Raw genomic sequence first — 27,861 nt, forward strand, 5'->3', positions numbered from 1 at the left:
TCCTCCACCCCCACCTCCCGCTCTGTGCCCCCACAATCACAATGTGAGAGACCACCAGATGCACTCACCACTCCCATTTCCTATTCATCTCGCCACTGACACATCACTTCCCTCTGTTTTCAGCCTGTGCTATAATTATCCCTCGCATAAAATTTGGCTGATGTAGTTAGGGGACAGTCACTCCGTCCAAAGCTGTTTGCACAGCAGGCAATGATAATCCAGGGCACTTTGCTGTGTGAGGCAAGGAGAGAAACTCTACTGCTGTTCCTCCTTACGAAAATGCATGCTCTTCTAAGGCTAATCACATTTTCTCAGAACCAAGTTAAGTAATCTCAACCTTATCCGGTCTATAAAAATGCATCACTGGAATAATGAAATACTTCCCATTCGCGGTGCTCTCATCATATTCAACCTCCACCTCGTGAGATAACACCACAACCTGCCTCACAGTATGGACATCCATTAAAAAGCCTGAGTCTGTCCAATTGGCCATTGTTAAAACCATATATAGAGGAGAATCAGAGCCAGCGTGAACAGTCAGAGCCACACAGCCCAGATGGAAGCAGTAGCCAATTCAGCTTTCCAAAACTGAGTAGAAGTTAGCACTGCTATCAATTTGGGTTTTCTGCAAACACCTCAGGGCATACATATGCAGAGACAATTATGGTTAATTAAAATGGCATGAAGCTCACAATTCCCCGGCATATATAACAGCACGGCTGTTTTCCACCCTTGCCAAGAGAGAAGACAGTGGCAGGAGTCTTCTTCAACCTTCAACCAACGGTGGTCCTCAACATTTTGAATGTGGCCACCAGAGATCTCCCACACTTGTTACCAAATTGAAATGTCGAACGTGACAGTGGAGAAAAATTCTTCAGGGCATGACCAGAGAAGGATCAGGTTCATATATTTAATTTCAATTAACTGCCAACATTATTGAAATGAAACTGATCCAAGTCTTAGCTTTTGTCCTTGTCTCGCTCACTACTTTTTTGGAGGGCAGGTTTTCTCTGGCCCTCTTCGCCAAGGCCAAATATGGCTCTCAGCCCAGAAAAAAAATGTTGTGCATCCATGTTCTAGAGAAATCCATCAGGAATCCAAGAATATTGTTTGGAAGAGCTGTGCAGACTGTCTGCCCTCTGTCTCAATGAGGTACTTTGCTCTGGCAGACGTGTCTTCTCCCTCCCACCGAGAAACGAATCTAATCTACTTCAACTGGATGCTCAACTTTTCGCTAGCACAGGATTTCCCAACCTTGGCCACTGGAAGATATGTGGACTTCCACTCCCAGAATTCCCCAGCCAGCTCTGGGGAATTGAGTTGGAGTCCACATATCTTCCAGTGGCCAAGGTTGGGAACCCCTGTGCTATCAGGAACTTCTGGGAGTGGAAGTCCACGTATTTTCCAGTGGCCAACGTTGAGAAATCCTGTGCTATCAAAAAGCTTCTGTGCAGGCTTTGTTTGATCCAAAAGCCACTCTTCACAAGTGAAGAGGCTACTTCCATTCACAAGGAGCCTTTTCCCCCTCTGAACCTCATCATAACACAAACAGACCTTGGCCACCATTTGCCTCAGTTATGTTTCCAGATTGCCTCCATCTCACCCCTCATCTTTAATTGGGGCGTGAGATCTCGTTTGATGATGAAGGTACCGACCTAAAAACCGGGAGATTGTGAATTCTAGTCCTCACATAGTTATGAAAGTTGGCTGGGGGACTTTGTGCCAGCCACTTTCCCTCAACCCAATCCACTGCACAATGAAAAAACAGGGAGCAGGAGCACTATGTACAATGCTTTGAGTTGTACAAAAGAAATCCTATAATAAAGAGGCTCAGATACAGTCCTTTAACAGCACCCCATGTCCTGTTTGCAAGGCCTAATAACTATGTCAGTGATGATTTTGTCCCCATTCCTTGCTAGGTACTGCAGCTGAGACGAGTCAACAACTAAGGGATCCTTACTAGCAGATATTCCCATAAAAGCTTCTAAAGAAATTCACTAGATTCTACTTCACTGCAATCAGAGACAACTAAGGCAGTGGGGAGCATATAATAATTCAAGATGGTGAGTCAACCCAAAGTTCCATTTCATGTTTTGCACGTGACACAGAATATATGATTTTCTTCATACGGGATTAGGACAATTTCTAGAGGGAAATTTTCTAATTAAAGACATGGGGCTTTTATTGTAATAATAATAATAGAAAAGCAACCAGTCATATTAAAATTGGAGTTGGAGATTTAGGAGATGGGGGAATTAGGGGATAGGGGAGAAAACAATTTAGGGGGAAGGAAGAAAAACTCTGGAATAGAGCAAAGAAAAATATAAAAAGACAACCTCAAACTCTTTAAGTATTACAGGTTTCATGGCATGCTTTCCATGATCCGAATCTTTTGGCGACAAGCTGCACATGTGTTCATACGTGCCTTTACGTATGGGAAAGATGGCACAGTATTTACATCTCCTTGGGACCTAAAGCTTTGTATGTGTGGTAGTTCTAAAGAATATTTTCATTTAAAGGTCACGAAAAACAGTAGTAAAGTCTCAGATGGTTATGTGGAAATCCAAAATTGTTCAAGAAAACAAGAGTGATTAATTCACCACGGCTGTCACTGGGGATTGTTCTGTCTTTCTTGATATGATAATGCAACACTTCAGAAGTTACTTTCCCTCGTGCAAAATAATGGGTAGGAAAAGTCCCAGCTTTCCAAGAAATGGAGAAGACAAGTCCTTTTTTCTTTACCATACGCTCAACAGCATGATAAATTCTTAATGCATTAATAGCAAGTTTTAGAAATAGTGTAAGTAGCACTTTTCTAGTCTCTAAGGCAGTCTTTCGTAACCTCAGCAACTTTAAGCTGCGTGGACTTCAACTCCCAGAATCCCCTAGCCGCTATGGCTGGGGAATTCTGGGAGCTGAAGTCCACATATTTTTAAAGTTGCTGAGGTCAAGAAACACTGCTCCAAGAGGTTTCAATCTACACATTTACATGGAAAAGCTAATTGTGTTTGGGGATTAAGGATACTCATTGGAGGATCAAACATTGTCCCTGTCCTTGAAAGTTAGATGTAACAAACCACACCTAACCATAAGTCTTTTTTTCTTTTTAAGACTGGCTTGGATCTACATACCAAAATATTTCCCCTTTGTCTGAGTCCTGTATTTCCATGGTTCTAAAGCAGGGGTCTTCAAACTCGGCCCTTTTATGACTCATGGACTTCAACTCCCAGAATTCCTCAGCCAGTGTGCCTGGCTGAGGAATTCTGGGAGTTGAAGTCCATGAGTCATAAAAGGGCCGAGTTTGAAGACCCCTGTTCTAAAGAAACTTCGCACATTTGTGACATTTTGCTCAGCTTTAATATAGGCATCCACCTCGCGGAGATGAGAGAAAGGAAAGGAAATGAAAAAAGGGAAATTAATGAGCATGAAACACAATGGCTTAGGTCATTGGTTTCTTAGTAAAGGCGGAGGCCCGCTTGTAAATTTGAATATATACCTTCACCCAGCCCAGTTGTTATTGCCAGGCGGGGGGGGGGGAGTCCAAATGATATTGTTTATTAGAAATTGAAAGCAGAGCGTGCTTTCACTATAGTGCTGAATGTGTCATCACTTTAATCAATGCTATATGTATTCATAGGAATCCCATGAAGACAAATCCTTCCTTTTTCCCCTCTGCAAGTCCTCAGTTCATTGGCTGGAAACATTTCCTTTATTTCAAAGGAACAAAATGCTCCAGAGAAACAACTGTATGCAGATGGAGCGTGGTGCTTTTGTACTCTACATAGTGAGCGAGGAGGTGGATACATGGTGTGGCTAGGGGAAAGCTCGTTACAGTAGCGTTGGTCACAAACGGCAAGGATCCGCATTGGGACTGCCAATGCAAGCGTGTAAGTCACATTGGAATTGAACTGCCCTCCCTCAACAGAGGGGAAAGGAATACAACACCACCTATCTCCTGTCTACAGCGCAGCTCTTTCAGCACCTCCTGTAGGAGATGACCAAGCTGAGTCTAAGGGAGGGGGGTCAAACGCATCATCAGTCATGAGTCTCTTCGTGCCCACAAGAGATCCATGTCCAGCCCACCTTGAATTCCTTCTACTCTTATCTACCGCCAATTTGCTTGGGCCATTAGTAGTTCGGATTCTTGTACAGTGCTTAAGTTTGCCATAAATCTTTATGCCCATTTGAATTGCCTGGATCTCCTGATTTCCCTGGCGCAGGGGTAGGCAACCTTGGCTCTTTTATGACTCGTGGACTTCAACTCCCAGAATTCCTGAGCCAGCATGGGGGAACTATGGCCCCCTCATGACTCGTGGACTTCAACTCCCAGAATTCCTGAGCCAGCATGGCTCAGCTTGGAAACCTCTCCCTTTCCCCTCAGCATGGCTGGCTCAGGAATTCTGGGAGTTGAAGTCCATGAGTCATAAAAGAGCCAAGGTTGCCTGCCCTGGCGCTTGACAATTCCAGACCCATTTGCACTCTGATTCAGGTGACCCTGAGGGCACAGATGAACCCCCAAGCGGCCTCAATCGCTCTCAGAGAGAGTGCTAACGACCAGCTGACTGCAAAGAAATACAATCCTTCCGTTCCCTCCACCATCCAGTCAAAACTGATGAAGCTTCTGGTATGAGAAGCGACACGCTTGCTTTCCTCGAGGGGGGAAAAAAATGTCGTCCAGTTGCCTTTTGAAAAAGCACCTTCGAGACATAGAAGCTGCAGTATTCGCATGAGGATGTTCGCATGCATGTATCACTACATACACACACACACCCCAGATACCTGTATAGCCTGTCAGTAGCCTTCAAGGCTTCCCAGGACAGCTTCGGAGGACTAGGCCAGTTTTCAGGCCCCAGGGAACCCCTGCATATTCACGTTCAAATGTAGGTCAGAAGTTGCACAATTATTATATTCGCTTCACCTGTAGACCTGTAAACATGCATTAACGGTGTTCTTAAACTAAAAATAAAGAATGAAACTTTCCCTTTTCTCCCGTCTCCTTTCCCCAACAAGCCCTTGTGTGGGTGGCTCCTGCTGCCACTGTTACCCGGGCCGGGCCAGCTTCGTATCTCCTGAGACGGAGTCCCCCAGGCTGCTGCATCTGCAGAAAAGTGGGCAGTGCCAGCGAGGAAAGGCTTGGCACAAGGATCCCAGCAGCTTCTCTCTCATGCCTGCTCCCTCGCCATCTGCTACTCCTCCTTCCTCTCCTCCTCCCCTGCTTGCATATGCTTGACAGTGAGATGGCAGCACGTGTTGTCTTCTTTTTATCTCTAAGAAAAGATACTATACTTCTTCTGGATTTAAGGTTAAAGGTAAAGGTTCCCCCACACATGAGTGCTAGTCGTTTCCGACTCTAGGGGCCGGTGCTCATCTCCGTTTCAAAGCCGAAGAGCCAGCGCTTGTCCGAGGACGTCTCCGTGGTCATGTGGCTGGCATGACTAGATGCCAAAAGCGCACGGAGCGCTGTTACCTTCCCACCGTAGTGGTCCCTATTTTTCTACTTGCATTTTTACGTGCTTTCGAACTGCTAGGTTGGCAGAAGCTGGGACGAGTAACAGGTGCTCACTCTGTTACGCGGCACTGGGGATTCGACCCGCCAAACTCCCGACCTTCTGATCGACAAGCTCAGCGTCTTAACCCACTGAGCCACCGCGTCCCTTACTCTTCTGGATTTAGAATAGAATAATATTGTATATTGTTTATCTTCTGTATTATCTTCTTTAAAAAAAAACAAAAAAAACCTCCCCTTATTGGGATGATGACAATAATGGAAATCAAAACTACTTAGAATAACAGGTTCGGAAGGGACCTTGGAGGTCTTCTAGTCCAACCCCCTGCTGAAGTCCGTTTCTAGTAGGATCGGGAACACCAGACATAAAAGAAAGGAATCAGTGTAGATAAGAGAAGACATGGCAGCGATGCTTCAGGCTTAGCTTTCAAATAATCAAAGCCCTTTAGTCATCGGGAGGTTGCAATTGTACTAGGACAGCTTATCTTTCAATCAATCAGAATCGAGCTGGAAGGGACCTTGGAGGTCATCTAGTCCAACCCCCTGCTCAAGCAGGAGACCCTATACTATTTCAGACAAATGATTATCCAATCTCTTGTTAAAAGCTTCCAGTTGTTTGAGCACCCACAACTTCTGGAGGCAAGTTGTTCCACTGTTGCTTTGCATGTACACTGAGAGCTTTTGGACTAGAGGCCTATTCCTTATGCGTCTAATCACCCTTGGCCAAATAAAGTATTCTGAACCCGATATCAATTTAATAAATAATAATAATGCCCACACACAATCTTCACACACACACACACACACACACACACACACCCAGGGTCTGTGCGTGTTCCAGCAGGCCAACCCATCGTTGGAGTTTGGAGGGCTTTTGTTTGATTTCTGAGCTTCTAAAAATAAACCATGATCTCCCAGGTAAGTGCTAGTGTTCTCTCGTGAAACTTTGATTGAGAAACCCTGGCGCAAGTAGTTCTCGGCTTACAACCGTTCATTTACTGACCGTTCCAAGTTACAACAGCCCTGAAAAAAGGGGAGTGATGACCATTTTTCACACTTATGGCCACTGCAGCATCCCCGTGGTCATGTGGTCAAAATTCAGCCGCTTGGCAAGTGGTTCATATTTATGACAGTTGCGATGTCCCGGGGGGGTCCTGTGATCACATTTTGTGTCCTTCTGACAAACAAAGTCGATGGGGAAGCCAGATGCATTTAGTTAGCTGTTAGTAACCCAACAACCGCAGTGCTTCACTTAACAACTCCGGCAAACAAGGTTGTAAAATGGGGCAAAACTCACTCAACAATGTCTTGCTGAGCAACAGAAATTTTGGACTCAATTGCAGTCATATGTTGAGGACTACTTGCACTATCGTAGCGGGTAACAGAAGGCAGCCATGCCAGCATCAATAACATCTTTCCATACCTTCCTGCAGCGATGCTCAGAAGCACCCCCAGGAGAAATCTCATAGAAATTTTCAAACACGCTGAGAGTAAGGCAGAAAAACAGAAGCCTCTTTGAAATACTGCAGAGAAGAATCTGGCAGAACATTAATATCTACTGATTTGGAACTGTGTTAGAAGTTCACAGCCATGTCCACAGGGTGGCAGTATTGAGCATTGCTTTATTCTTTGGGGGTTAGGGTTTTGGTTTTTTCCTTAAAGTCAAGCAGGTCCTTGCTGTTTTTTGTGGCCCAAGCTAAGCAGGGTCAGGCCTGGTTAAAACTTAGATGGGAGACTGAGGAAATTGCTAGTGTAATGTAAATTCATTTCCACACTGAGAGCTGGTAGCGGGGAAGATGCTGTGCTAGAAACTGGGAGATTCCGAGTTCTAGTCCTCCCACAAGTACATAGACTTTGAGCCAATCTCTCTCTCTCTTTCCCTCCCTCCCTCCGTTTCTCTTTCTTTCTCTCTTTCTCTCTCTTTCTCTCTCTTTCTCTGTCTCTTTCTCTCCTTATCTCTTTCTCTTTCTTTCCCTCTTTCTCTTTCTCTCTCTTTCTTTCTCTCTCTCCTTCTCTCTCTCTCTCTCTCCTTCTCCCTCTCCCTCTCTTTCTTTCTCTTTCTTTCTCTCTCTCTCTCTCTCTCCCCCCTTCTGCCTCTCCCTCTCCCTCCCCAACCCACCTCATAGGGTTGTCGTTGTGGGGAAAATAGGAGGAGAAACAAGTATTAGATACATTTGCTGCCCTGAGTTATTTTTAAACAATAAAGGCAGGATTTTTTTAAAAAAACAAATACTGTAAATAAATGTTCTTGCCCCATTGTGGGCATGGGTCTGTCAGCTCCCGCTAACTTCACTGAGTGCCAACTTCAAGACTGTGCTTTGTAGCATTTATTCATTGTGACTGCCCCCAGAATATTCCTGCAGTCTTTTTTTTTGGGGGGGGGGTGTTTAATGACTGCTTTTTTCAGTCTCCAGTTGTGACATTTGCTAAGCTGTTCTCCAGGGCAGATAAAAGAGAACGCTGTTCCTTGTAAGAAGCAACGCATTAGAAAGCCTTAAAAACATTTTTGGTGGACCCTCATATGTGGCAAAGGTGAATGCTGGATTAAGCAAAGCTTTCATTTCCACAGAAGCCATTAATACGATGATGGCGGCTTTTATCTCCACCTGGTTGACCTTAAAATGCTAACTGGATTTCGAGATCTGCCAGATTCAGACGCCATTTAGTTTTCCAATCATTTGTGAAGATATTCAATGCAAAGGGTGGGTGGGGGGGGAAATAAAGATACATACAGGTAAGTCCTCAACTTATGACCACAATTGACCCCAAAATTTCTGTTGCTAAACAAGACAGTTGTTAAGTGAATTTTGCCCCATTTTATGACCTTTCTTGCCACCATTGTTAAGTGAATCACTGCAGTTGTTAAGTTAGCAACATGGTTGTTGTTAAGTGTTAAGAGAATCTGGCTTCCCCACTGACTTTGCTTGTCAGAAAGTCACAAAAGGGGATCACATGACCCCGGGACACTGCAACCGTCATAAATACGAGTCAGTTGCCAAGTGTCAGAATTTGGGTCACGTGGCCATGGGGACGCTGCATCCATCATAAGGGTGAGAAAAGGACATCAGTCACTTTTTTCAGTCACTAAATGAACTATAAGACATGGACGACCTGTACACTGCCAATTTGATGTTTTTATTGTTGGAAGAAATATTCCCCATTCAACACAATTTTACCTACCAAGTATATTTCTGAGTGACAGGGACCCCAAAATCTTTCTTAGTAGGATCCAGTCTATATCTGTGGGCAGGAAGTCTCTGAGAAAAAAAAGTTCATCAAAACCTGCCCACGTCTTCAAAAAAAAATCTTCAAATAAAAGTCCCCCACCATCAGTATTTAATCTTCATGCACCACACAATGCTAGTGCTCACCATGGTAGAAATGCTTTGGTATTCTTCAAAAAAGAATAGGTTAAAGATAGGTTAATAAACAAATCGATCCACAGAGAAATAAAAATATGAAATATTTGCTAATCAAAAGAACACCGGCAATTATTACTGAATTATTACATCTGCAACTTACTGAAGTACCATGAACTGCAAATACATTTTTTGCAAGGCTTCCCTAAGAATTGAAAACTATTTCAAGGGTTCCTTCAAGGTAAAAAGAATGAGAAAAGTTGGAAGATTTTGCACATCGCAATGAACAAGGGCATACATTCAATTTTGCAGCTACTAAGATTGTTGGCCGAGCAGGTACAAAGATAGCCACGGTAATGATTGAAGCCTGGGAAACGGGGCCCTTGTCAGTCAACAAGATTTGACTGATATACCACCAGCATATCAGTGCTTAGGAGCTGAGGGCTTGGCAGCACAAGGAAACAACAGCCAATCACCGGCCATCAACACACCAGTCAACCAATAGGAAGACACCACATCAATACGACTCACCAAAGAGCCCAACGCACGTATTCCAGGAGAGAAAAGTTCCCTGAGGCGGGCTCCAGCATGAGTTCAAAAGCTCGGAAAATTAAATCTCTGGTACTGGTGACCAACACAAAGTTTTGCAAAGTTGGAAAAGCTCAGCTCAAACTGCTAATGGAATTCTACTCCTGCTAACTCTTTCTGTGGGGGCCACTTGCTGTGATGTAGTTCCTTGAGCCTTACAGCTATCTTTCCTTAAGCCCAGGGAGGCTCAGATCCTAACACCTGTTCCTTCTTCACCTGCTTCTACCTCCAGGTCATCCACAACAGGTGGCTGAGATTCTTTAGCCTCCCCTGGGTCCTAATCTTGGAGTCACAATTTCTTCCTCCCTTCTCCTCCTCCTCACCAGAGGACTTTGGAAGGCTTTCCTAATATTGTCCAGTCATAAGCATCCATTCAGGGAAGTTGAATATTCCCAAGGATGTTGGCCACCCTCCCAGTGAGGCCTTTGTCAGGTCCAGAGGTGCTCCCACAAATAAGTAAGGGTACCAAAATTTGGTCAAGGCTACAAAGTTTAGTTTAGTTTTAGTTTTATTTGATTTATATACCGCCCTTCTCCTTGGTAGGGACTCAGGGCGGTTCACAGGGCATATATAAAAAAGACAATACAAAAATTAAAAAAGATTAAACCCATGCCCAATTAAAACAGTAATACAAATTTAAAAACAATTAAAAACCCATAATCCCCCATCAGGCCAGACCAGCTATTTCAAACAGGTGGGTCTTCAGGCCCCGACGGAAAGTTCGAAGGTCTGGTGCCATCCGGAGCTCCACCGGCAGTTGGTTCCATAATGCCGGAGCGCCCACAGAGAAGGCCCTCCCCCTGGGGGCCACCAGTCGGCATTCCCTGACTGGCGGCACCCTGAGGAGGCCCTCTCTGTGGGAACGCACAGGGCGGAGGGGAATCGATGCCGGCAGCAGGTGGTCCCTGAGGTATCCCGGACCCATGCCATGTAGGGACTTAAAGATCGTAACCAACACCTTGAACCTCACCCGAAAGACAACTGGTAACCAATGCAGCTCGCGGAGCAAAGGTGTAACATGGGAGTACCGGGAAACTCCCAAGACAACTCTCGCGGCCGCATTCTGTACCAGTTGGAGCCTCCGAGTGGTCTTCAAGGGAAGCCCCATGTAGAGAGCATTACAGTAGTCAAGGCGAGAGGTCACGAGCGCATGAGTGACCGTACACAGGGCATCCCGGTTCAGATAGGGCCGCAACTGGCGCACCAGGCGAACCTGGGCGAAAGCCCCCCTAGTCACGGCCACTATATGATCTTCCAGGGTAAGCCGTGAATCTAGGAGGACTCCCAAGTTGCGAGCCCTATCCACGGGGGGTAAGAGCTCACCCCCCATAGAAAGAGATGGAACATTTTGAATGTCCCGGGATGCCGGAATGCACAGCCACTCAGTCTTGTCTAGATTGGCAGAGGACAGCAAATATCACTTAACCTTCCCCACTGCACATCTAAACTTTTGCAGCTCAGCTCTTGCAGCCTAAAATAAGATTAGAGTGGTTCCATTAGGAGTAACATTAAATGGTACAGAATAGTTGGAAACGTCTGTGTTTCATTTGTTCTTGATCTTCTGTTTCCTGAGAAGAAAATCCGTTTCATAAAAACAGCTCTAAGTTTCTACCTGATATCTCTGCTCGAGAGGAGGAAATAAACATTATTAAAAGGGAATACATTAGGCTGGGTTTCTACTACATGCCAGGCTAGGCTAAAACGGGGTTGAGGGATTTATCATTTGAGTGTGTTCTGATATTTCAGCCATCATCAAAGCATGACTAAACTAAGGCCTTCTGATAAGCCATCACAGTTTCTCTTTGTTGAGATTACATGCTGTACGAGCTCAGCAAATGTCTTTTGTCAACCCTTTCACGAATCCATCTGTAGACTTTACACTTTGTCAAAATATCTGCCAACCGATTTAGTCCCAGAATATTAAGAAATACAGACATTCAAAGAGAGAGCCTAGAGTTAATTTAGCAAGAGTTGCTTTGTGTCCTATAACTTTGCTCGGGTTTGTTCTCCTTGTTGCTCCAAAGGCAGCTTCACATCCAGGAGCAGACAGCTTGCTAAAGGGTCACGGATTAATTTGTTAGACTGTTTTTCCTCCAGGAGAACAGAGAGATGTACACAACGCCCCCTTGTCTACTTTTTCCCCAAAGTAATCACTTCGGGAGCTACGAGAGATAAACAGCCAACTTTCATAGCTGAGGCTGGACTTGAATCTTAATCTTCCCAGTCATAATCTAACACAGGGCTTTTCAACCAGTGGTACGGGTACCACCTGTGGTACATTAGCACCTGGCAGGTGGTATGCGACCATCCTAAAAAAGTGGTAGCCGGGGAGGGGAATGAGCTGAACCGGTGGCAGCACCGCACAAGCCTGAGCGAGAGACGACTGGAGCTGCAGGACTGTCAGGGCTCAGCGGAAGCACCAGGATCAGCGCCAGGCTCCAGCTGGAGCTTGGCGCTGATCCTGGTGCTTCTGAGCACAGAAGAAGCACCGATCAGCTGGACCGTTGCAGCATCTCCAGGGTCTTGTGATTTACATTCAGATGCTTGGCAACTGATTCATATTTATGACAGCCACAGTGTCTCAGGGTCATGTGAAGTAACCAAAACCTGCTGCAAACACCCAGCAAAGGGGGGGGAAATAAAAACCAAACACCCTCCCCACCCCACCCCCGCTGCCAATCCTCAACAGAAATGCTCACAACAATGAAAACCTCGGGCAGGAGGAAGAGCGCCGCCGGGCGGGCAAGCAGGTGTCTTGCTCGGCTGTGGCTTGGGGGGCACTTTTTTCAACGCTATTGTAACTTCGAACAGTCACTAAGTGAACTGATGTAAGTCGAGGACTACTTGCACCTCATCACTTTTTTCCTTTGTTGTTTTTTTGGTCACTAAGTTTTTGACACCTTGCTAGGCGACTGGTGGTACTCGGATGTTGCCATATCCTAAAAGTGGTACAATGGGTGAAAAGGTTGAAAAGCCCTGAGCTAACAAATTAACCAGGATCCCATATGCTGTGTGGGAAGTAACCCCCACCCCCCGGAGAAAGAAATATTATTGGGAATATTAAAAGGCAGAATATTATTTCCCCAAAGGATCTTAAAGGCAGGGCTACCCCCCCCCCCAAGTCTCTCTGCCCCAAACAGAAAGCAGGTCTGCAGAAATGCAGATGTGATAATCTTGTCAGAAAGATTGGAGTCAGGAAGCTTGGATTAGAGAGACAAAGATCTCTAGAATCAACAATCCCTCACACACCCCCAAAAAAATCCAACAGTCATCAGCCATAGCCCCAGGGAAGCAGGATATGACTTTTGGGACATAATATTTTATATTTATATTTAATTAAATTTCTATATCGCCCTATTCCCGAAGGATTAACTCACCACCATCAGAATACCAGAAAGGCACACTCAGGCTCAGGTCAAATTTCATGCCACAGGAACAACTCCAAACAAAAGCTCAAGAAGGTATAAAAACCCACCACTCCCTACTACATGTGGTCAGCTTCCCCAGAGCCACGCTTCTGTCTGGCTCTCCTCTTCAATAAACTGCAACCTTCTTTCTAAAGCAGTCTCCGTGTTTGTTTATTCCCAGCTTGGACTGGATCCTGATGAAGATTTTTCTTTCAACGACTGTTTTTGAATTGCTTCTCCGTAGGCATTCTCTTTATAAGCACAGGTAGTCCTCAATGTATGACCACAACTGAGCCCAAAATTTCCATTGTTCAGTTGTTAAGCGAGTTTTGCCCTATTTTACGACCTTTCTTGCCACAGTTTTTAAGTCAATTGCTGCAGTTGCTAAGTTAGTAACAGGGTTGTTAATTGAATCTGGCTTCCCCCATTGACCTGGCTTGCCAGAAGGTTGCAAAAATTGATCATAAGCAACTGTCATAAATACGGGCCAGTTGCCAAGCATCTGAATTTTGATCATGTGACCATGGAGATACTGCAATGGTCAAAAGTATGAAAAATGAGCATAGGTCACTTTTTACAGTGCTGTTGTAACTTTGAATGGTCACTAAATGAATGCTTGTAAGTCGAGGACTATCTGTACTCTGAACATAAAGAATTAGCTCCAGGGGTAGGCAACCTTGGCTTTTTTATGACTCGTGGACTTCAACTCCCAGAATTCCTGAGCCAGCATGGCTCAGCATGGAAACCTCTCCCTTTCCCCTCAGCATGGCTGACTCAGGAATTCTGGGAGTTGAAGACCACGAGTCATAAAAGAGTCAAGGTTGCCAATCCCTGGGCTAGACTCTAGTGAATCTCCCAGCCATTCTTAATATAAGAAAAAGCTGTGGGACCCAGCCATTGTTTTAGCATAGGGTATTATTCCCACCATGTAGGATTTCTTTTTTTTCTATTCATTTATGGAACAGCAAAGAAGCTGATTGAATACTCCAACAAGACCTTTGATTTATTTTCCCCACTGTGGAAGAACGTTTCACAGCTATTGAAGTAGAACAAAGCTCAGAACACCTTGTCCACGCAAACAGAATATCCAACTGGGCCTTTTGGAAAGGAGTCTAAAGTAACTCCCCACTTTATTTCCTCCCAGGAGGAAAAACGTGGGAAAGCTGTTGAACGGGAAGATGGTTTAAAATCTCCTGGGCTTGTGAACAAAATATCCAGCAAAGTCGTTTGGAAGAGAGGAATCCCACGAGGCCTTACGTTTATTTTCCCCATGGGAGAAAAAAAAAAGTTTGAAAACTGTTACGTTAGAAGATGGTTGAAGATCTCTGTGCATTGGGAAATATTTAGTAGAGCAATTTGGAAGCAAGAGAGTCGCTCTGGCATAGCATCCCTACAAGGAGAAGCAGATCTCCTGCTTTAATCATGATTTATCACCGCTACTACTTCTGCCTCCAGCCAGTGTCCTCCAGTTATGTTATAACTAATCGCATCACCTCCAACCAGTAGAATCCATACCGGTGAGATACTTGTCAAGAGTATAAACCTTGACATTACTAACCTCAAAATTACAAACTGAAATGAAACAACTTATTTTGAAATTCTGGAAGCTGGACTTTTAATTCCCCGCCGACCCATCCACAGTATTGCATCTGCGCCAGACACTTTGGTGATTCACCTGCCCCGCAGGCTACGGTTCCAAGCAGCTTACTACTAGTGGGAGGGGCGTGGGTCTTCCCAAAGGGTTGTACAAGTACTTCCTCTCTCTGGTATAAACGACCGCTCGGCTTCCTCCTGATAAAATTCAAGCGTGCTTTTGTCAGAACAGCACACTAAGACGCCGTGGAGGAAGGTGGCGGAGAACAGCAACAACTCTGCAGCCCCGCGAGGGCTAGAGATGGGAATGAGATTTCAGAAAGGTAGGCAAAATATTTTCGTTCTCCCCAAAGTGCCTTGCTGGATGTGTATGCAACAGTTGGCTCTCCTAAGAGATGGAAATGTCTGACTCTCCGCTAGAATGGAGCAGAGAAAAAATTCAGTCTCCTTTTGAGCTGCAGCCAAAGTTCTCTCTGTAGTTATGTAGTTGTTTTGTTTCCTGGTGGTGTTTCTGTCTGGGTGCAGCTGCAATACAAGCAGATTTGTCTAGTCTCAGCCAAGAGTCCTTTTAGCTCAACTTTGGACCTGTTGGTAGAAGAAAAAGTCATTAACGTGAGCATTTGGGGTTTGAATCACTAGTGCGGTGTTTTTCAAACTTGGCAACTTTTAAGATGTGCAGACTTCAGCTCCCAAAATTCCCCAGGCAATATGCTGGTTGGAGAATTCTGGGAGTTGAAGTCCTCGCACTTTAAAAGTTGCCAGGTTTGAAAAACATTGCACTACTAGACTAAGTGGATCCTGGTCTACAGGCAGATTACAAGAAGTCTCCCACGGAATGCTTTCACCAAATTGTGATGGAGAGCAGAGAAGAGAGTTGCTAAACATCCATCTTGGTCAAATGCCTTTGGGGTTTTATATGATATTCCAATCTTATTTTTCCCAGAGCGACTCCTGTCCTCCAAAGATGGGTCTAAAAGAATTTCATCCAGGGCTGAAATCTCTTTATAATGGATTCACTCCTCTGCCTTTAATATCAGCCTATCAAATATTAATCATCTGGTGAAAAGGGGTTTTTTTTCCTCTCTCAGACCTGGAGATAGTGAAACTCTACTGCACAGTGTCAGACATATATAATAATACTCTGGAGCCAGACCCGTTCTGTTCGTTGGGTTTACTTATCCATAAGTGCATTGAACGTTGCAGCTTGAATAGGCTACCCTCCTGCAAATGAGAATTTTGTTTAAGATCAAAACAGTGGGCCAAAAAAAAAAAACCACGCTGGCAATAGAGTTCTCCAATCTGCAGAGAGGTTCATTGATTTTTGCTTTGGGCAACAGGAACGTAGTTTTTTTTTCCCTCCACTGCCAGCTGTTGCTTAGCTTGGATTCTAGTCATCTGCACGCCTCCCAACATGCACTCATCCCAATGCCCATCATTAATTGCTGTGCCCAGTGCACTTGTCAGCCCCAAAGGATCAAAGAAATAATTTGGGAGCCACAGCCCACTGCTCTCCAGAAATCAGAAGCAAGAGAAATGGTTATTTAAATCCAGCCTTTTTTTTTAATGTCATGCTGCTACAGAATTTTTTAAAATGCCATGAGAGAACACTTCTATGCTCAAAAATGTAAATGCTCTCCTCAGTGCACAGTGATCATTGCCTAAAATGATTAGTTGGTCATAGCTGCCCAGTTTTTGATTGGAGCCTGAAGCAAAGCAGGCTCAAATTATGATTAATCATATTTATATGCTTGTTGTTGTTTCCCCATCCCATCTTAAAACAGAAGTTATTAATTTATCCCCTTCTTTTCCTAGTGCCTCTGCAGAGCTCATGTAGGGAGGGGACACTTAATTTGTCTCAGTAGAAGTCAGGAAACTGAGCAAATTGACTTTTCTTTTCGTTAGTAATAACCCATTCTCCGTATCTCACCCCTTGGTTCCTAAGGCTAGAATTTAACTTTTTATTTATTTATTTATTTTTATTACATTTATATCCCGCCCTTCTCCGAAGACTCAGGGCGGCTTACAAGCTTAGCAATAGCCTTCATTCTATGTATATGCCTGCTTATTAGGGCTTTCACACACACACACACACCCCAAGCGGCATTATTACAAAGTCAGCTTAATTGCCCCCAACAATCTGGGTCCTCATTTTACCTACCTCGGAAGGATGGAAGACTGAGTCAACCTTGAGCCTGGTGGGACTCGAACCTGCACTAATTGCAGGCAGCTGGTGTTACTTAAGGAGGCATTAGCCCACTGCTAATGGAAAACACCGCCACCCCCACCCACCCACCCACCCACCCGGGAATCTAGCTATAAGGGTTGCTAGTATCGTCAGAAAAGACCCTCTCAGCCACAGGAGCATTTCCTCTTTTATTTCTTCATCAGTTGGCAACTTTTAGGACAGGACGAGATACAGAAAAAGGACCCGCGAACCTGGGGGGGGGGGGAGTGTGGAGGAGGTGAGGTGAAAGCAGAGATTGTCCCGAGGTTCATTCGAAGGTGGAGTATGTTTTTCTCCCCTTGGAAAAAGAAAAAAAAAACCTTTTGAAAGTTTTTTTTCCCCTTTTGAAAAAAAATACCTTTCAGACAACCACGATCTGGATGACTGAGAACCTTCAGAGACCTCTAGGGGGAACCAGTGATTGGGAAGGGCTGGGGGGGGGCAAAAGGAGAGGGTTATCCTCACCCCACCCCCTACACCCTTTCCCACCCCACCCCCACCCCCCCAAGATCCTAACTCTGGCGAGGTCCAAAGTTTGGCAAAGCTCCCCTCAAGCAAGGAAATGTCCGAGGGGGTTTCCCAGTGACGCGTCGTTGGGGATTCCCTGCTACGCGCGGCGTGGGCGGGCCACGCTTGGTCTGGCTCGCGTCTCAGAGGGCTGTCGAGGGGTGTGTGTGTGTGTGTGTGGGTGTGTGTTGTGTGTTGGGGGGGTGCGCCATGTGCACCCTCCGTGTCGGACGAGAGGCCAAGGCACGGAGCCAACCGGCGTTTCCCTGGCGGTTACGCCTTGCTGGCTAACCGGAATCCCCACCCGACGGCTTGCCCAGGAATGCCCCGAGTTGCTCTTAGGGGCAACCCTGGATCTCCGGGGACGGTTGTCGCGGCCCACGCGAGGGGCTTTGCAGTGCGGCTTGCGGACAGCCGGCCGGTGATTTCCGTGTGATTCCTAACCTTGGGCGGGGGGGGGGGAGGAGGGGGGTTGGGGAGGGGAAGTGGGGGGGAAGCACCAGGCGCTTCCTGCAAACTACGGTTGGTTTTATAAGACTCGTCTAACTTAACCCCTCCGCCAGCTGGGAGGGATTGTACGTCCTGAGCTCAGCTTGTCTTATCCTCCTTAAGTGACTGAATCCTCTTTTAGGAGATCTAATTTGATGTGCTGTGATGTTCAGACTCTGCCTCCTTCCACCACCCCACCCCAGGAAGATTAACACACTTGCGATGCTCTTTCATGAAATCGGCTCAAGGGCGGAGATGCTTCTCCACTTCTACTTCCAGAAGTGTTCGTCAAATACTGGAAGGAGCGCATCTCCCAATGGGATGGTCCCTGTGACAGCTGTTGTTGTGTAGTGGGTTTCTTGAAAGCAGGAGGCTAGCCGGGAGGGTTCAAGAATGAACATTGCTTTATTGTAGTCACAGGAACAGAACTGAGAACAGAGACTTCAAAGCAGCTACTTATACGGTTGGCCACTAGGCGGCGGCCAATAGGTTTAAAGGAACCTATTCCCGCCCCAGAGCCAACCAATGATCGTCCTGAAGACTGCATGTCTGGGCAGTCAGCCACTGTTACACAGACAGTTCAAGTGAAAGGCCCAATACATTACAGCTGTGAGGTCTATTGAGACAATGTCTTAGGACAAGGGTCCCCAACCCTCGATCCATGGACCCGTACCGGGCCGTGGCATGCCAGCAACCGGGCCACACATCCACGGGATGCAGGCAGCACACAAAACCACCCCCAACCCCTCTGATCTACGGAAAAACCTCTCCACGGAACCGGTCCCTGGTGTCCAAAAGGTTGGGGACCTCTGTCTTAGGAGATCCTCTTTGATCTCCTCCGGAAGTATGAAACTAGAGAAAGGTTCGTTCTTGGCTGACAAAGCCAAGGGCCTGTCGAGCTGGGCTCAGTCGATCCTTCTTGATTCAATCAAGTGGATTCCAGGACCTGTCAATTACTGCACAGAACCGGGTAGTCCTATGCTTAGGACCCTAATTGGGAGCAGAACATCCCTTACTAAGCGAGGCAGTTGCTTAAGTGAGCCGGGCCCCCTTTTTGCAACCTGTCTTGCCATGGTTGTTAAGTGAACCACACAGTCGCTAAGTGAAGCCGGCATCCCCCATTGACTTTGCTTGTTGGAAGCCGGCTGAGATGGTCACAAAGGGTGATCGCATAACCCTGAGATACCACAAGCACAACCGTTGTAAGTACATTCCTTTGGCCAAGTGCCTGGATTAGGATCACCTGGTGGTGTGGATGCTGCAGGGGTCGTAAGTACAAAGAGCAGCCATAAGTCACTTTTTCCGTTCTGTTGTAACTTCAAATGGCCACTAAAGAAGCGGTTGTAAGTCAAGGACTATCCACTTAGCTACTCTGTCTCTGAACAAGGAGCATCTTCACTGAGCCATCCCTGTTATTTAGCTAAAATGTTTCTAACCTGTTTTTCCATGAGCAACAAAGCACCCTCTGTAAAATTATAACAGCCTTTTTTATATGTATAAAATATATAGCTATAACTGACTGATTTTCTAGGGTGCCTTAGAGGATAATGAGGACAGTTGCCTCGAGCTCTACCCATGGAAAGTGTGGCCCAGCACTTGAAATGATCACAGAGGTGGCTGCTTTTCATCCCAGGCAGCAAAGCTCATCAGTTAAATTAGCGTCCCAAAAGGGGTGAAAACATTTGTGATTTTTGTAACCCTTTATTTGTCCCTTGACTTTATTGAGCAAAAAAAAAATGGAGAGAAAATTAAAGGACATTGGAAATAAGCCTTTAGGCAACGTTCTCAAACTTGGCAGCTCAAATATGTGTGGACTTCAGCTCCCAAAATTCCCCAGCCAGCATAGGAGGGATGTCCTTTAATATGTTGGCTGGGGAATTCTGGGACTTGAAGTCCGTACATCTTCAAGCTGCCAGGGTTGAAAAACACTGCTTTAAGGAGTCTTAAAATGATCTGGTCTTTTAGGAGCCTCAGGACTGCTTTATTTTTACTTACCCTCGTGACATTTACAGCATTAAAAAGTCCTCTGGCTTCTGCGGCTCTTTCAAACTGAAAGACTTTAACCCCCTGCTGAAAACAGAACCAAACAAATGTCTTTCGGATGCAGCCCTCTCCCTCCAGGTGTCTTCCTGGTGAATTGGACTACCATCCCCATCATTCTCAGCTAGCAGGGCCAGGGGTCCCCCCTCCCCTCCCCTCCCCAATTTAGAATTCCAACAGACCAGATTCCTAAAATCCCTGGCGAACATTTAGCTTTTGAGCAGAGTCAGACATTGGAGCCTGGGCACGGTTTGAAGGATGCCTTGTAAGAACGATAAAAATCATGGAATTGTGGTTGAACTTTCCCCCTTGCAAGAAAAAAAAGGGGGGGGGAACGAAGCAAATCCAATGATGCAAGAAAGGGGCAGGTAGTCCTCGACTTAATGGCCACAACGGAGACTAAAATTTATGTTGCTAAGCAGAAACATTTTGTTAAGTAAATTTCCCCCCATTTTACAATCTTTCTTGCCACAGTTCTTAAGTGAATCTCTGCAGTTGTTAAGTGAGCAACATGGTTGTTTGTTAAGTGAATCTGGCTTCCCTATTGACTTGGCTTTGCCAGAAGGTCATAAAAGAGGATCACATGACCCTGGGATACTGCAACCATCAGAAATATGAGTCAGTTACCAAAGGTTTGAATTTTGACCACATGGCCATGGGGATGCTGCAATAGTCATAAGTGTGAAAAATGGTCATAACTTTGAACAGTCACTAAATGAATTGTTGTAAGTCAAGGACTACCTGTAAAGCACCAACTAAGGCTTTCCTACAACCCTGGGTCCATAAGGCTGGTTCTGCAGAAGACTTGCCATCCCGTCCATGTTCATCCTCACCTGTATGAAATATTCCTGAGCATCTGTCCCCACCTTTCCAATCCATTTCCTTCATGACTCCAAATTCCAGTATCACACAGAATACATTAGTGAAAAAGAATGATGGCCCTCCACACCCAGCATGATTTACAGCAAGTTATTACCGGGAATGTAACTCTAGCTCAGATGTCACTTTGATTTCTTGCCATTTGGCTATTTATTTATCCCTCAATGGTTCCCAGCTTGCAGCGATCTCCAGAAAGGGTAAGATGCAGCCTAGGATGTAGGAAGGATGGGGCCTCGCAAAAAAAAAACAAAAAAAGACGTGGATTAAAGAAATGGGGAGGGGGGTAAACATGTTGATCTGCAGGTTGGAGGACCCTAATGCTGAAATCCTTCTGCAAGGATGATTTTCTGCTTGCAAGGAGGATAAAATGTTCTCCTGGCCCAACAGTTTGTTTTATACAGACAAGGGAAAATCCCAAAGGGCAGTGTTTCTCAACCTTGACAGCTTGATGAGGTGGTGGACTTCAACTCCCAGAAGCAAAGCTAGCTGAGGAATTCTGGGAGTTGAAGTCCACACGTCTTCAAGTTTCCAAGGTTGAGAAATACTGCAAAAGGGTATTCCTTCAACTCCAGTTTGAAGCGGTTTTAACATTTGTTTCTATATTGCACCTATGTTTGTGAGTACAAGTATTCCTTGACTTGCAACCACAATTGACCCCAAAATGCACATTGCTAAGTGAGACAGTTAAGTGAATTTGGCCCATTTTATGACATTTCTTGCCAGACTTGTTAAGCAAATTGCTGTAGTTGTTAAGTTAGTAACACGGTTGTGAAATGAATCTGGCTTCCCCATGGACTTTTGCTTATCAGAAAGTCGCAAAAGGTGATCACATGACCCTGCTGGATGTTGCTACTGTCATAAATATGAGTCAGTTGCCAAGCGTCTGAATTTTGATCGCATGACCATGGGGATGCTGCTGCGATCGTTAAGTGTGAAAAACAGTTATATCACTTTTTTCAATGCCGTTGTAACTTTAAGTGGTTACTAAAAGAACGGTTGTAAAACAAGGTCTGCCTGTAATGTCATTTTCTAGGTACTAATTCTGGGTTGTATGCCAGCTTCTTGGCTTTTTAAGGGAACTTTGTTGTTGTCAGCTGCGAAGTCGTGTCCGACCCATCGCAACCCCATGGAGAACGTTCCTCCAGGCCTTCCTGTCCTCTACTATCTTTGCCTTTTGGTGCTGTCCATGGGGTTTTCGTGGCAAAGATACTGGAGTGGGTTGCCATTTCCTTCTCAAGTGGATCACGTTTTGTCAGAACTCTCTGCTATGACCTGTCCGTCTTGGGTGGCCCTGCACGGCACAGCTCATAGCTTCATTGAATTACGCAAGCCCCTTCGCCACGACAAGGCAGTAATCCATGAAGGGAACTAGGAGTATACCAAAGAAATGAAATGCCTAATGAAACCTGTTACATTCTTCTGTGTTGGTAGGTTAGGGGTGTGTTGGGGGGGGCGGAGATATACTGGGTCTTCTCTGTGTGAAATTTGCAGACAGGTTTAGTGAAAAAAGGGTCACTGTCAAGGATGTGAAAGTTACAGCTGTGTAGAGAGGCACATGTCTTAAGACGCCAATGGCTAAGCGATTATTAGATGCCTGTTCATCTAGGCTTGCTTTCACACTAATAATGATCAAGGGGGATTTTAATGCAGGTTGCTCCCTCCCCAAGGTCATACCGTGTATACCATCTTATGAACAAATCTAATTATGATCAAAGTTTGTTGGCTTGCAACCACCAGGAGTGGCTCTCTAAGATTTCAAGCAAACATTGCAGGAACTGTGCCTGAAAATGTTGCCCGTTCTGAGAGGTGAAGCCTCAGTGCCCCAGGAAGGTGCCAAGGTGGGGGGGATGTTATTCTAAGGATTTTATTTTACTTTATTTTAATTTTTTTGGTAGACCTGGTCAGGAAACAGACATCACAAAGACTCCAGGAATTCTGGGAAATAATAGGAGAACCTTGAAAGCCTGTCAGTGTTTCTTCATCTTATACCAGGGGTGTCAAACTCAATTTCATTGAGGGCCGCATCAGCATTGCGGTTGCCCTCAGGGGGCCGGGTGGGTATGGCCAGGGTGGGCGTGGCCTACTGGGTGGGCGTGGCTAGAGTGTGTATGGCCTACTGGGTGGGCGTGGCCAGCTCTACATGGTTCGCATCAAGGGTGCCTATGGGGGCCTGGGCAGGAGTGGGACAGATCTGAGGGTCTCTGGCAGAAGGAGGGTCTCTGGGCCAGGGCCAAGGCAGTGGGGGCCGTTCCCTCACTGTTTCCAGGATGGCTTCGCGGGCCACATGAAACCATTTCGCGGGCTGCATCCGGCCCCCGGGCCTTGTGTTTGACATGTCTGTCTTATACCAAAGAGGAAGACTATTTTGAGTTGTCTTTTTCATGCTTTCCATTTTCCCAGAACCAAGTTCTTGTTTCACTTCCCTTAGCAATTGTTCTCTTCCAAAGTTATCTTTACATTCCCTTCTCCTTCTCCTTCTCCTTCTCCTTCTCCTTCTCCTTCTCCTTCTCCTGTCAAAGCAAGGGGGAATGTAGCAGCACTGCCTCTTTTTATTGCCACTTCATCCTTTTCTGCTTGTCTGTCTATTCATTTATAACATTTACAGCTGTTGTTTCCCTAGCTCCCCCTTCTCTCCCCCTGCTATCTCAACCAATTTCCTCTTCCCTGCCCTTTGAGCAGCTAAAGATGGAAAGATCCCAGTTGCCATTGGGCCTGGCTTTGCATTTAAACCAAAGGATGCATGCCCTGTTGAGGCCACAGGTCGTCATGGAATGGATATAAGGGTCAGACCAATTAAACCTGGAAAGCAAAGACATGCAAGCGAAGACTTTTATTAGAAGGCTATAGTAACAGAATATCACAAGTCTGAATGCGTTTCCCCCTCTCTCCCTTTAACCTCATGAGATCTAAAGATGGTCATGTCTGAGACACTTTTTAACAGAATAACAGAGTTGGAAGGGACCTTGGAGGTCTTCTTGTCCAGCGCCTTGCTCAAGCAGGAAATCCGATGCCATTTCAGACAAACGGTTATCCAATCTCTTCTTAAAAAATCTCCAGTGTTGGAGCACCCACAACCTCTGGAGGCAAGTCGTTCCACTGATTAATTGTTCTCACTGTCAGGAGGTTTCTCCTTAGTTCTAGGTCGTTTTTATATTGTGGTGATCAAAACTGAATGCAAGTTGGGGGTCATCCACTGCCCTGGCTTCCTTCTCATCTTTGCTTTTTGAAGGGAAGGAAACAAAGAGCCTTAGTTCCTTAGTTCTAGGTTGTTTCTCTCCTTGATGAGTTTCCATCCATGGCTCCTTGTCCTGCCTTCAGGTGCTTTGGAAAATAGATTGACACCCCCCCCCCCCATCTTTGTGGCAGCCCCTTAAACTACATTTCTGCTCTGGACTTCTATTTCTTTGATCTGACCATTGTCTTGCTTGGGGCACTACTTTCTGTTCCTCAGGGTTATTCCTTCTGCCCATTACATCAAGCCCCTTGCTAGTATGGGGATCTGGCTGAGTAGGTGATACTCTTTCCTTCTGCTTGACTCTTGAAATGACTTACATAACACATGCAGTCGGAAATAACCTGAAGTTGTGGCTTCGGAAATGTTTGTTTAAGTGGAGAGATAAGCCTGACGACGGCTGAACGTCTCTCTTCCACCTCACTTCCTCCAGGCGATGTCATGTCTTCCATCACGGAAGCAATGCCCTGTCTGCCGGGTTATTTAGCTAAGGCAGCCAGGCAACCACAGCATTGTCCTGTGAGCTGGTTCGCTATTCTTGATCTGCCCTCCTTTCCCTATTCGTGCACTGGTCTGCTTTTAGGAAAAACAAAGAGGGAGGAGGGGGGATTGTTATCACCTGCTTTGGAAAACATCGTGTGTGTGTGTGTGTGTGTGTGTGTGTGTGTGTGTGTGTGTGTGTGTGTGCTGAGATGGAACATTACAGAGGATGAGACCAAAGGCAACCATGATTCATGAGCAGAATGAAGAGTAAGGTGATTTTTCTTCTCTGCCAACAGAATTGAAGTCTGACAAGGGCAGGGAAAAATCTGAACTGGGGGTGGGGGTGGGAGGATAAATGCTGGTTCAGGACTTTTCATGGCTTTTACGACTTGATCCGAGATGTCTTCTGAAGGGTGCTGCTGCTTTACCTATTCTTAGCCTGGCCATTTGCATGGTGGATCCAGGGCTCTTCAGAAAGACCTGATAAGATCACGTTCAGAAGAGACACCTATGGGCTTTTAGAGAAGGTGAACCCTCCAGGTGCAGAATCAGGTGCAGGTCTGAGAAGCGGAAACCAGCTGTTTTTGTCAGTGTGTGCAAGGGCCTCAAAGAGGTATCAGTCGAGAGTTTCAAGGTGGAGCGGATTGCTTGGGGCTGAGAGACCCAGCTTGTTCTTGCAGATATGTCTTGGAGTTCCCCACCATTTCTCTTCTGCTGCTGGAATTGTCCTTAAAGCTCCTGTTTTAAAGATACCATAAATCGCCATAAACAGGCAGACAAACTCTACATAAATATGAATCCCAAGCCATGTCGAAACCCCAGTCTTGGGACAGTAGGAAACGATGAAGTGAAGAAACTGGATGTAGAAAGATCTCTGCTTGAAATAGTGAAAAACGTTTAGGACTCCTATCAGCTCAAAGGCCGCACCAGGCTTTGCAAAGAGGGTGGTATCCAGATCTCAGGGTTTCTGGGAGGGTTGATGGTGTTTCAAATTATGCTGTAAGGCATTGCAAGAACGCAAGATCGAAAGCAACTGCTTGACTGTTTAAAAATCTCAACACTCCAGAGATGCAAACGAAAGGACTGTAAGGTTTCTGCCTGCCTACATTTTGGGAGGAGGCTTTGAAAATTTGCTAGAAAGCGCCCAGGCAGGTGGCCCACTATGGCCTGTAAGCCATGGATTCTGCACCCTACACTCAAACCTATTATTCATTCCCTTCAAAATAGGGTAAGTCAGTCCTGCTCATTCAGAAGTCCCCCTTCTGTTGACCGTCACCCTAAATTGGTGTGTTGTTTTTTTTTCAAACGTGGCAGCTTTAAATTGTGTGGACATCAACTCCCAGAGTTCCCCAGCCAGCAGTGTTTCAAAAACACTATCCTAAATCTTCTCTCACAATCCAAAGTACACATTTTGAGGTCCTGCATCTCCGGTAAACCTCAGAGATGTCCCCAGCTGCCAGACTGCAATTTATCACGGGACACCAGAGGGCAATGATAAAATCATGAAGATGGAATTAATAATGGAGAAATTAGGATTTAATATGGAATGAACGGTTAAGCGCATAGAGATAAATTTAATATCACCATTACTGGATCTGACTCATTTAATATGCTTTCAAATTAGCTGCACATAAAATCCCACTGTCTTTTTTTCTTTCTTTGCCCTGGTCTTGTCCACTACTCTGAATGCAATTCCAAGATTGGCATCCAAAGACCAAATACAAGGAGTCCTCAACTTGCAACAATTCGCTTAGTGACCGTTCAAAGTTACAATGGCACTGGGGAAAAAAGGGACTTACCACTGTTTTTCACGTTTACCACCATTGCAGCCTCCCACTGGTCACGTGATTAAAATTACAGTAGGATGTTTAGCAACAAGAAACAAAAACTGAAAGGGCAGATCCGATGGACCACTAGGTCTTTTTCCGCTGCCCGTTTCCTCTGCTTCTGTGACTACCTGTATAGCCCTCATCATAAAGAGAAAAAAAGAGATTGCTTTGCTTGACCACAAATAACCAACCTAGGAATACTGCATCCAGTTTTGGTCACCCCGTTATAACAAAGTTGTTGAGACCCTAGAAAGAGTGCAGAGAAGAGTAACAAAGATAATTAGGGGACTGGAGGCTAAAACATAGAAAGAATGGTTGCAGGAATTGGGTATGTCTAGTTTAATGTAAAGGGACACAGTGGCTCAGTGGGTTAGGACGCTGAGCTTGTCGATCAGAAGGTCGGCAGTTTGGCGGGTCGAATCCCGAGTGCCGCGTAGCAGAGTGAGCGCCTGTTACTCATCCCAGCTTCTGCCCACCTAGCAGTTCGAAAGCACGTAAAAATGCAAGTAGAAAAATAGGGACCACTACGGTGGGAAGGTAACAGCGTTCCGTGCGCCTTTGGCGTCCAGTCATGCTGGCCACATGACCACGGAGACGTCCTCGGACAAGTGCTGGCTCTTCGGCTTTGAAATGGAGATGAGCACTGGCCCCTAGAGTCGGAAACGACTAGCACACATGTGCGGGGGAACCTTTACCTTTACCTTTACCTTTACCTTTAGTTTAATGAAAAGAATGAGTAGGGGTAACCGCTTTTGTTTCATCTTAATGGCGACGACGACGGTGGCGGCGGCGGCGTTGTTTTCGGGCCGTTTTCGGGCCATTTCTTCATCAACTGCTGTGGTTTGGCCTGCTTCTGCCGGACCGTTTGTCCCGCTACCGCCTGGGCCTTTTGAGCTCGTTCTCCATCGGCGGTGGCGGTGGCTTTCCCCGGACTGTTTGCGGCTTTGGCGGCGTTCCGGTGGTAACGGTGATGGCGGCGGCGGCGTCCATAGCGTCTATAGCGGCCCAGCGGCAGCGGCTCCGATGACTCAGCGATGGCGCTATGGCCGGCTCGCCGGTTCCCCGATTGGTTCTACATGTCCCAGATGGGTTGGCACCCCCATTGTTCCTGATGGCCCCGAAGGTTCCTGGGCTAGCCGGGGGACCCCGGTGGAGCCCAGTGGAGCCTTGTGGACCTGGGTCTTTCCGAAGGACCCTGGAAGACCGGCGCTCCCCAATACACTTGTTGTGATCTGGTCGATGTCTTGGGATTTCGAGGGAGCTCCGGGGAACTTAATGGACCTGGGGGAGTCAATTTTTGTCGACCACAGTCTGGAAGGCCCTAATAATTATGAACTGAGGGCCCATGGAGTGGTGGTCAATCACTACCTCTGGGAATGGCGGAACAATGGGGGGACTTGGCGGTTAGCAGACTTGATTATGATGGTTTGTTATCTGGTTTTATTGCTGCCTTTACAATTGACTGTGCATTGCCCTTCACACTATACCCCCAAAGGATTCAGAGAACTCTGGGTATTAACCATCGTGAGAGGATGGCTTGAACTTACATCTGCTGCCCCTAGAGGTGAGAGCTCTATGGGGCATGCTATACCCAGAGCGGTTGTTCCAGACTACCATCCCCCTGAGAATTGGCTCTGCGGCCGTCGTGAGAGGACGGTGGTAGGCCTGTCCGGGGGGTTTATCCAGCTGAGTGGCAGCGGCTGGACGGAGGTCTGGGACACCTAT

At 46.1% G+C, this 27,861-nt stretch overlaps 1 protein-coding gene across 1 annotated transcript in view; it reads left to right on the forward strand.

The window, feature by feature from the left end:
- Positions 1-14,728: 14,728 nt before the first annotated feature.
- The window catches only part of NFKBID (NFKB inhibitor delta), a gene marked incomplete at its 3' end in the record, with an annotated part of 33,831 nt that continues 20,698 nt past the window's right edge, over positions 14,729-27,861 (forward strand). The window contains exon 1 of the mRNA XM_081334581.1: positions 14,729-14,776. Within this exon, the coding sequence (XP_081190707.1) occupies positions 14,755-14,776 (22 nt within the window). The 5' untranslated portion in view covers positions 14,729-14,754. The remainder of the gene's footprint in view (positions 14,777-27,861) is intronic.

This window comes from Vipera berus (assembly GCF_964194415.1).
Source record: "Vipera berus genome assembly, chromosome: 9".
NCBI classification, from domain to species: Eukaryota; Metazoa; Chordata; class Lepidosauria; order Squamata; family Viperidae; genus Vipera; species Vipera berus.